Genomic DNA, 9,790 nt, shown 5'->3' with positions numbered 1-9,790 from the left:
TAGATTCCCCAGGGTCTCTGCCTAGATTCCCCAGGGCCTCTTCCTTAGATTCCCCAGGGTCTCTGCCTAGATTCCCCAGGGCCTCTGCCTAGATTCCCCAGGGCCTCTGTCTAGATTCCCCAGGGCCTCTGCCTAGATTCCCCAGGGCCTCTGTCTAGATTCCCCAGGGCCTCTGCCTAGATTCCCCAGGGTCTCTGTCTAGATTCCCCAGGGCCTCTGCCTAGATTCCCCAGGGCCTCTGTCTAGATTCCCCAGGGTCTCTGCCTAGATTCCCCAGGGCCTCTTCCTTAGATTCCCCAGGGCCTCTGTCTAGATTCCCCAGGGCCTCTGCCTAGATTCCCCAGGGCATCTGTCTAGATTCCCCAGGGCCTCTTCCTTAGATTCCCCAGGGCCTCTGTCTAGATTCCCCAGGGCCTCTGCCTAGATTCCCCAGGGTCTCTGCCTAGATTCCCCAGGGTCTCTGCCTAGATTCCCCAGGGCCTCTGTCTAGATTCCCCAGGGTCTCTGCCTAGATTCCCCAGGGCCTCTGTCTAGATACCCCAGGGCCTCTGTCTAGATTCCCCAGGGCCTCTGCCTAGATTCCCCAGGGCCTCTGCCTAGATTCCCCAGGGCCTCTGCCTAGATTCCCCAGGGTCTCTGCCTAGATTCCCCAGGGCCTCTGCCTAGATTCCCCAGGGTCTCTGCCTAGATTCCCCAGGGCCTCTCCCTTAGATTCCCCAGGGCCTCTGTCTAGATTCCCCAGGGCCTCTGTCTAGATTCCCCAGGGCCTCTGTCTAGATTCCCCAGGGCCTCTGTCTAGATTCCCCAGGGTCTCTGCCTAGATTCCCCAGGGCCTCTGTCTAGATTCCCCAGGGCCTCTGTCTAGATTCCACAGGGCCTCTGCCTAGATTCCCCAGGGCCTCTGCCTAGATTCCCCAGGGCCTCGGTCTAGATTCCCCAGGGTCTCTGCCTAGATTCCCCAGGGCCTCTGCCTAGATTCCCCAGGGTCTCTGCCTAGATTCCCCAGGGCCTCTTCCTTAGATTCCCCAGGGCCTCTGTCTAGATTCCCCAGGGCCTCTGCCTAGATTCCCCAGGGTCTCTGCCTAGATTCCCCAGTGCCTGTGTCTAGATTCCCCATGGTCTCTGCCTAGATTCCCCAGGGCCTCTGTCTAGATTCCCCAGGGTCTCTGCCTAGATTCCCCAGGGCCTCTTCCTTAGATTCCCCAGGGTCTCTGTCTAGATTCCCCAGGGCCTCTTCCTTAGATTCCCCAGGGCCTCTGCCTAGATTCCCCAGGGCCTCTGTCTAGATTCCCCAGGGCCTCTTCCTTAGATTCCCCAGGGCCTCTGTCTAGATTCCCCAGGGCCTCTGCCTAGATTCCCCAGGGCCTCTGCCTAGATTCCCCAGGGTCTCTGCCTAGATTCCCCAGGGTCTCTGCCTAGATTCCCCAGGGCCTCTGTCTAGATTCCCCAGGGTCTCTGCCTAGATTCCCCAGGGCCTCTGTCTAGATTCCCCAGGGCCTCTGTCTAGATTCCCCAGGGCCTCTGCCTAGATTCCCCAGGGCCTCTGCCTAGATTCCCCAGGGCCTCGGTCTAGATTCCCCAGGGTCTCTGCCTAGATTCCCCAGGGCCTCTGCCTAGATTCCTCAGGGTCTCTGCCTAGATTCCCCAGGGCCTCTTCCTTAGATTCCCCAGGGCCTCTGTCTAGATTCCCCAGGGCCTCTGTCTAGATTCCCCAGGGCCTCTGTCTAGATTCCCCAGGGCCTCTGTCTAGATTCCCCAGGGTCTCTGCCTAGATTCCCCAGGGCCTCTGTCTAGATTCCCCAGGGCCTCTGTCTAGATTCCCCAGGGCCTCTGCCTAGATTCCCCAGGGCCTCTGCCTAGATTCCCCAGGGCCTCGGTCTAGATTCCCCAGGGTCTCTGCCTAGATTCCCCAGGGCCTCTGCCTAGATTCCCCAGGGTCTCTGCCTAGATTCCCCAGGGCCTCTTCCTTAGATTCCCCAGGGCCTCTGTCTAGATTCCCCAGGGCCTCTGCCTAGATTCCCCAGGGTCTCTGCCTAGATTCCCCAGTGCCTGTGTCTAGATTCCCCATGGTCTCTGCCTAGATTCCCCAGGGCCTCTGTCTAGATTCCCCAGGGTCTCTGCCTAGATTCCCCAGGGCCTCTTCCTTAGATTCCCCAGGGTCTCTGTCTAGATTCCCCAGGGCCTCTTCCTTAGATTCCCCAGGGTCTCTGCCTAGATTCCCCAGGGCCTCTGTCTAGATTCCCCAGGGTCTCTGCCTAGATTCCCCAGGGCCTCTTCCTTAGATTCCCCAGGGCCTCTGCCTAGATTCCCCAGGGCCTCTTCCTTAGATTCCCCAGGGTCTCTGCCTAGATTCCCCAGGGCCTCTGTCTAGATTCCCCAGGGTCTCTGCCTAGATTCCCCAGGGCCTCTTCCTTAGATTCCCCAGGGCCTCTGTCTAGATTCCCCAGGGCCTCTGCCTAGATTCCCCAGGGCCTCTGTCTAGATTCCCCAGGGCCTCTGCCTAGATTCCCCAGGGCCTCTGTCTAGATTCCCCAGGGTCTCTGTCTAGATTCCCCAGGGTCTCTGCCTAGATTCCCCAGGGCCTCTGTCTAGATTCCCCAGGGCCTCTGCCTAGATTCCCCAGGGCCTCTGTCTAGATTCCCCAGGGCCTCTGTCTAGATTCCCCAGGGCCTCTGTCTAGATTCCCCAGGGCCTCTGTCTAGATTCCCCAGGGCCTCTGCCTAGATTCCCCAGGGCCTCTGCCTAGATTCCCCAGGGCCTCTGCCTAGATTCCCCAGGGCCTCTGCCTAGATTCTCCAGGGCTTCTGCCTAGATTCCCCAGGGCCTCTGCCTAGATTCCCCAGGGTCTCTGCCTAGATTCCCCAGGGCCTCTGTCTAGATTCCCCAGGGCCTCTGTCTAGATTCCCCAGGGTCTCTGTCTAGATTCCCCAGGGCCTCTGCCTAGATTCCCCAGGGCCTCTGCCTAGATTCCCCAGGGCCTCTGTCTAGATTCCCCAGGGTCTCTGCCTAGATTCCCCAGGGCCTCTGCCCCCATTCATACTCTGCGTCCCAAATGGCACCCTTTTCCGTAAATAGTGCACTACTTTTGACCATAATCCCATAGGGCTCTTTTTAAAAAGTAGTTTCTTGTTTGTTTTGTCACATGCACAAGACGAAGGAAAAAGGAAACCGCACACTGCTCTTGATAGTATCACTGATCTTTTAAGAAGCTTTACGTTATCGGCCTCACGGCCTTCGTCAGAGCTTTTGTGAGAAAAAAATAAATAAATCTCACAAAAGCTCTTTTTCCTCCTTCCATCTTGTTCAACTGCACCTGCAAAAAAATGATTGCTCAGATGTGCGAGTGTCTTTTTGAATTTTGAGTCACATGTACAAGTACAGTGAAATGCTTAACTTGTAAGACCGACATCAACGGCGAAGTAATATCGTTTATTTTTTAACACAAGAAATAAGAAATGAGAGAAGAAGCTATATACAAAGTTCAATGTTCAGTGCCGCAGAGAGGAAGCTATATACAGGGTGCCAGTACTACATGTACAGGGATACTGGAGTAATTGAGGTAGATATGTAAATGTGTCCAGGGATTAGGAGAAAGGGACTGGTAGCAGACTAATGAATACTAATAATAATAGTAAACAGTATGGTAGTAGCATGTGTGTGTGTGTTTCAGTGTAGGCGTGATAGGCGGATATACATGGAAACAGGGCTGAAAAGTGACTGGTAGCAGGGAATATATACAGTTACTTATGGTCAAATACTAATGGTAATATATACATGGAAACAGCTATGAAAGTGGTTATGGTGTGTTTGATGTGAAGCGTAGGAGCAGGAGATGGGTCGGATTAGGAGGAGATGAGTCTGATCAAGAGGGGATGGGTCGGAGCAGGAGATTGGTCTGAGCAGGAGGAGATGGGTCGGAGCAGGAGATTGGTCTGAGCAGGAGGAGATGGGTCGGATTAGGAGGAGATGGGTCGGAGCAGGAGGAGATGGGTCTGAGCAGGAGGAGATGGGTCGGAGCAGGAGGAGATGGGTCGGAGCAGGAGGAGATGGGTCGGAGCAGGAGGAGATGGGTCTGAGCAGGAGGAGATGGGTCTGAGCAGGAGGAGATGGGTCGGAGCAGGAGGAGATGGGTCGGAGCAGGAGGAGATGGGTCGGAGCAGGAGGAGATGGGTCTGAGCAGGAGGAGATGGGTCTGAGCAGGAGGAGATGGGTCGGAGCAGGAAGGGATGGGTCGGAGCAGGAGGAGATGGGTCGGAGCAGGAGGAGATGGGTCGGAGCAGGAGGAGATGGGTCGGAGCAGGAGGAGATGGGTCGGAGCAGGAGGAGATGGGACGGAGCAGGAGGGCATGGGTCGGAGCAGGAGGAGATGGGTCGGAGCAGGAGGAGATGGGTCGGAGCAGGAGGAGATGGGTCTGAGCAGGAGGAGATGGGTCGGAGCAGGAGGAGATGGGTCGGAGCAGGAGGAGATGGGTCTGAGCAGGAGGAGATGGGTCGGAGCAGGAGGAGATGGGTCTGAGCAGGAGGGGATGGGTCGGAGCAGGAGATTGGTCTGAGCAGGAGGAGATGGGTCGGATTAGGAGGAGATGGGTCGGAGCAGGAGGAGATGGGTCTGAGCAGGAGGAGATGGCTCGGAGCAGGAGGAGATGGGTCGGAGCAGGAGGAGATGGGTCTGAGCAGGAGGAGATGGGTCTGAGCAGGAGGAGATGGGTCTGAGCAGGAGGAGATGGGTCGGAGCAGGAGGAGATGGGTCGGAGCAGGAGGAGATGGGTCGGAGCAGGAGGAGATGGGTCTGAGCAGGAGGAGATGGGTCGGAGCAGGAGGAGATGGGTCGGAGCAGGAGGAGATGGGTCTGAGCAGGAGGAGATGGGTCGGAGCAGGAGGAGATGGGTCTGAGCAGGAGGGGATGGGTCGGAGCAGGAGGGGATGGGTCTGAGCAGGAGGGGATGGGTCGGAGCAGGAGGAGATGGGTCGGAGCAGGAGGAGATGGGTCGGAGCAGGAGGAGATGGGTCGGAGCAGGAGGAGATGGGTCGGAGCAGGAGGAGATGGGTCGGAGCAGGAGGAGATGGGTCGGAGCAGGAGGAGATGGGTCTGAGCAGGAGGAGATGGGTCGGAGCAGGAAGGGATGGGTCGGAGCAGGAGGAGATGGGTCTGAGCAGGAGGAGATGGGTCGGAGCAGGAAGGGATGGGTCGGAGCAGGAGGAGATGGGTCGGAGCAGGAGGAGATGGGTCTGAGCAGGAGATTGGTCGGAGCAGGAAGGGATGGGTCGGAGCAGGAGGAGATGGGTCTGAGCAGGAGGAGATGGGTCGGAGCAGGAGGAGAAGCGTGGGATAATTACCTGCAAAAGAAGCCCAGTAGCCCCACTCTGCTTGTGATGTCGTTGTTGCTAACTCCTACGCTTATCAGTCATGGCTCTGTTTGGAGAGGGAGTTACCCTTGTCACTAACCACATTTGCTGTTGAGGAAGTGACTGCAATGGAAACAACCAGTGAGTTTATTTTAGTCAAGGTGCCCGTTGCAAATGTATGCTTATACAAATGAGATAAGATCAACAGAAGCATTAATCATTACACGAAAGCAGAGAGATAACTATTTTTAGGAAGTTGTGCTGATAGAAATAGCTACTATGACTCGATCACGATTTACAGGGTTTTTCCCAGTCCTAGAACCAGTTCAGCATCAGTTAAAGACGCTCAGAGTACGGTCATCTGACCAGTTATGAAATTCCTTTTGTAAAAGATCCAATACTTAAAAGATCCAATCCAATAATCCAATACAGCGTGGCTGTAGAATCTCAAAATAGTTACTATCGTTAAGTGAAGTCAATGTTGCATAAACTGTTCATGAATGGTCATAATTGATTCACGTACAATAAATGTTTTGTCCTTTCTGTATAATTTTATTGAGATATTAACTCAACAGCACAAGTTAAATAAATAAATAAATACAATAAAAAATGACTCTATAAAATGCAATTAAATAACATAACAATTAGGTATTAGACACAAATAAATTAAATAAATATGGTCAAATTCCATTTAAATAACATTATTATTATTAGACAACAATACAACTATAATGAACAAATAAATAATAATAGCTATATTAATAAATAAATAAAAAGAGAAAGACATGATTTAATTCAGAATCAATTAGAAACGTAATTTAACTTCTCAATGAGACCTAGCAGCGTATATCAAAATGCTAAAAATACTCGTTGTCAGAATTCCTTTGGATAGAAGGACATGGAGCGGTTGGGTTTGGGTGCTGTGGATGGCAGCTCAGCAGCAGGTTCTGAGAGTAACACTAGTTCAAGTACATAGTACTTTAACATGATAGAAATATGCTGCCGTGGTAACACCACGGCAACACATCTGTTGTACAATAAACCCCAAGTGTATATAAACTGCTACAGTTTATATAGGTTGGTATAATTCCTCTAGCCTGGTCCCCAGATCTGTTTGTGCTCTCGACGACTCCATGCTGTCGTGCAAGCCAATGTTTGGCATGTCAACGGGTGGCAAGAAGTGGCATGATGGCACAAACAGACTGGTACCCAGGCTATGGTTCCTCATCTTTGACAGAAGAGTATAAAAACATTGGCTTTAACATAAAACAACAATGCCTTAACCTCAGTCAACTTCAATAGATGAAACGCCCTGTGACTCCTATCAGGTAACCTTCCCGTATATTCGTCATGTAATTAGCTTTCCTCCCCCCCCCTTCCGAAAGTTTAATCTTTCCCTTCACACTGTGGCCTGCATCCCAAATGGTGACCTATTCCCTGTACATAATTCACCCATAGAGCTCTTGTCAAAAAAAAGTGTAGGGAATAGGTTGGCATTTGGGACATAAGCTTTCCTCTCTGTCGTCAGCCATTTTTGTCTGTCTTTACAAGGCGAACACGCCAAAGAAGTTCTTCCCATCTCCACTCTCCAGATGGGGCAGGAGCCTGTTCTCTGTGACTGTCCGGAGCCTGTCTCCCTTCTCCAGGCTGAACACTGCTCCCATGTACACGGCGTTATACCATTTTCCTTCACTCGCAGCCTCACTGCTGGAAGACTTCTTACACACGGTGCGTACAGAGTTGAGCAGCGTCTGGTACTTCTTGTCGTCTTCGGTGCCGTAGCTTGGGGACCAGCGCGTGACCGTGTTACTCAGGTGAACCATGTCCTGGTTAGGGTGCTTGGGGTCGGCCTTGCAGCGGACGTGGAAAGAGGCCTGACTGTAGATAAAGTAGAGGCCCGTCTGGGGAATAACAATTTCGTTGTTGTTGAGTTTAAGACCCCCCTGTGAGAATCCCTGGCCCTCGTCATCTGTCCACTCCACTGAGGACTTGTAATCACCATTGGCGTTGTATTCACCTAAAAGGGGAAGGGAGGAGAGAGAGAGAGAGGACGGACATGAATATAATTCACTGTAGATATTGACTCATGGAGCACTACGACACACCTTATATTGAGGCGAGTTGTGAATGAGCAGTTTCAAAAAGAGATGAAGGTCATGTCTTGACTTATATCGTACGTCAAACAGGCTTGATTCATTCACCGCATCTTATCCCATTTCAAGGTCAAGGGTCAAGTGTGAATTGATTTGCATATACTACATTTACATGGTGTGTTTCCAGACTATTCAACATGCAGACAAGTTCTTTCCAGTTCTACAGTGCTGTTGAAATGACGAACGCTACTGTGCTGAATGCATTGTGTCTCAAATGGCACTCGATCTCTTTTACATATGAGCCCTGGTCAAAACTAGTGCACTACAATAGGGAATAGGGTATTATTTAGGGGCTACAGACAGGCATCGAATGCATTCCTGGATAGTGTGCTCTTACCTTCTAAATGAATGGCCGCCTTTCTGTTTCCAGAGAGTTGTCTCAGGGTACGCTGAATTTCTGAGGAGGGAAGGAAGGAGAAGGAGATTTAGAAACGGTGACATCTTCGCAAGCCGGGAATCTTCTCAAACCAACTACACGTGTGAGAGGTTTTTAAGAGCTTGCAAGAATGTATCTCAAATTGCACCCTATTCCCTATATAGTGCACTACTTTTGACCAGGGCCGATAGGAGGGGGGCGATAGGGCTCTGGTCATATGTAGTGCACTAAAATACAAATAGGATGCTATTTAGAATGTACCCTTTGTCAAGGGAGTAGCAGCATACGTATGTATGTATATATATATTTATCTATAAATATATAACAGCAGAACCTGACAGAAAAAAGGGATATGAACTCACCATCAGCTTTCTCGATGTGATCTGGTTTCTGAGGAAACGCGAAACAGAGATAAAAGAAAGTTAGTCCTGCGATCAGGTTTCATATCGATGTTCAACAGGAGATATGAAATACACCGAGCTAATGCAGAGACATACAGAGGTTTACAGAGGATACAAATAAATGCAAAAGTTATGCCTAGATATATAGTGATATAGCTGTATAGTGAATAAATACATATAAATAATCGCAAGGTAAAAAAATACATGTAAAATGAAAGTAAATTTTTATTCGATCAAATTGCTGATGAAATACTCTTGATATTAGCACATGAAATGAGTTCAGATCCAGATCGATTTCAACTAGACATTGTGCCGTTAATAATAATTTTATAATAAATGATGATAAAAGATAAGATATAACGGGATGTGTGTTCTTACCTTGACGTGCCAGGTAAAGAAGAGTGCAGCTGAGACACACAGCGCCATGGCCAGCAGGGCACCACACAGGCTCCACCGTCGTGTGGACTTCTCCCGCCTCGGTGACACAGGGCCATTCTCCAAGTCCACCGTCACTCTGCTGCAATCACCTTCCATCTTTTTACTAGAACTTTCTGCGGATCCCGGAGTAGAGACTTCCTTTACCTACTTAACCCAAGGCAGTATGCGAAGAGAGTTCAAGTACCAGTTCAGCTCTTTTGCGGTCTAGAAGTTTGTAAAAATGTAGTGCTAAACTCCAGCAGTCTTATTAGAGGTTGTTTTGAAGGTAGTGATGCTCCTGCTGTGTTTGATGGACTGATACTCTGAGCGCTGCTGTTATATACCAATGTAGCTTCTGGGAAACTCCAGTGATGTCAGTCAGAGTGGAGGCAAGCAGAGGAACAGAGAGTTGGGGGGGAGGAGGCATGGGGACTGGTGTAATGGCTGGGGGAACCTGTGGCGTTTTTCACACTTGAAAAAAAAAAGTTTCACACCCACACGCAGGAAGAGTAGCTATTGCATGCAAGAGCTACTGGGGATCCTAATAAACAAAACGAAAAACCCTGCATGCACACACAGCTATCTTCCACTAACTCTCTCTCACACACATATCTCAAGTGACACCAAAGTGTAACTCTCAAACGTAATTTTTCTACTCTGTTCCATATTGGGTTTTACTTTATGGGATTTTCTTGTCTCCCTTTCTTGGCATTTACATGTTCTGACTTCATATTTTACATGTCTATTAGTATCAGCACTGGTGGCTGGTTTTAAGGACTTCATATTTTACATGTCTATTAGCATCAGCACTGGTGGCTGGTTTTAAGGACTTCATATTTTACATGTCTATTAGCATCAGCACTGGTGGCTGGTTTTAAGGACTTCATATTTTACATGTCTATTAGCATCAGCACTGGTGGCTGGTTTTAAGGACTTCATATTTTACATGTCTATTAGCATCAGCACTGGTGGCTGGTTTTAAGGACTTCATATTTTACATGTCTATTAGCATCAGCACTGGTGGCTGGTTTTAAGGACTTCATATTTTACATGTCTATTAGCATCAGCACTGGTGGCTGGTTTTAAGGACTTCATAT

The 9,790-nt window shown here is 50.0% G+C and overlaps 1 protein-coding gene across 1 annotated transcript; it reads right to left on the bottom strand.

Moving 5' to 3' along the window:
* Nucleotides 1-5,935: 5,935 nt before the first annotated feature.
* LOC135549026 (tumor necrosis factor-like) lies at nt 5,936-8,996 on the bottom strand. Its single transcript, XM_064979096.1, has 4 exons — nt 8,655-8,996; nt 8,238-8,265; nt 7,837-7,896; nt 5,936-7,363 (listed from the first exon to the last, which is right to left on the bottom strand). Exons 1-4 carry the CDS (start codon nt 8,808-8,810, stop codon nt 6,891-6,893), a joined length of 717 nt encoding a protein of 238 aa, XP_064835168.1. The 5' UTR covers nt 8,811-8,996; the 3' UTR covers nt 5,936-6,890.
* Nucleotides 8,997-9,790: the final 794 nt, after the last annotated feature.

Source organism: Oncorhynchus masou, chromosome 12 (assembly GCF_036934945.1).
Source record: "Oncorhynchus masou masou isolate Uvic2021 chromosome 12, UVic_Omas_1.1, whole genome shotgun sequence".
Lineage (NCBI taxonomy): Eukaryota > Metazoa > Chordata > Actinopteri > Salmoniformes > Salmonidae > Oncorhynchus > Oncorhynchus masou.
The sequence above is the reverse complement of the archived record's forward strand: the minus strand, read 5'-3'. Positions and strand labels throughout refer to the sequence as shown.

Excerpts from the sequence above, each read along its gene's own strand:
- LOC135549026 (XM_064979096.1), bottom strand. The coding sequence starts at position 8,810 with ATGGAAGGTGATTGCAGCAGAGTGACGGTGGACTTGGAGAATGGCCCT. Across the intron at positions 8,266-8,654 it reads TCTTTACCTGGCACGTCAAG|AAACCAGATCACATCGAGAA; the intron begins GTAAGAACACAC and ends GCGTTTCCTCAG. Across the intron at positions 7,364-7,836 it reads GGCGGCCATTCATTTAGAAG|GTGAATACAACGCCAATGGT; the intron begins GTAAGAGCACAC and ends TTCCCCTTTTAG.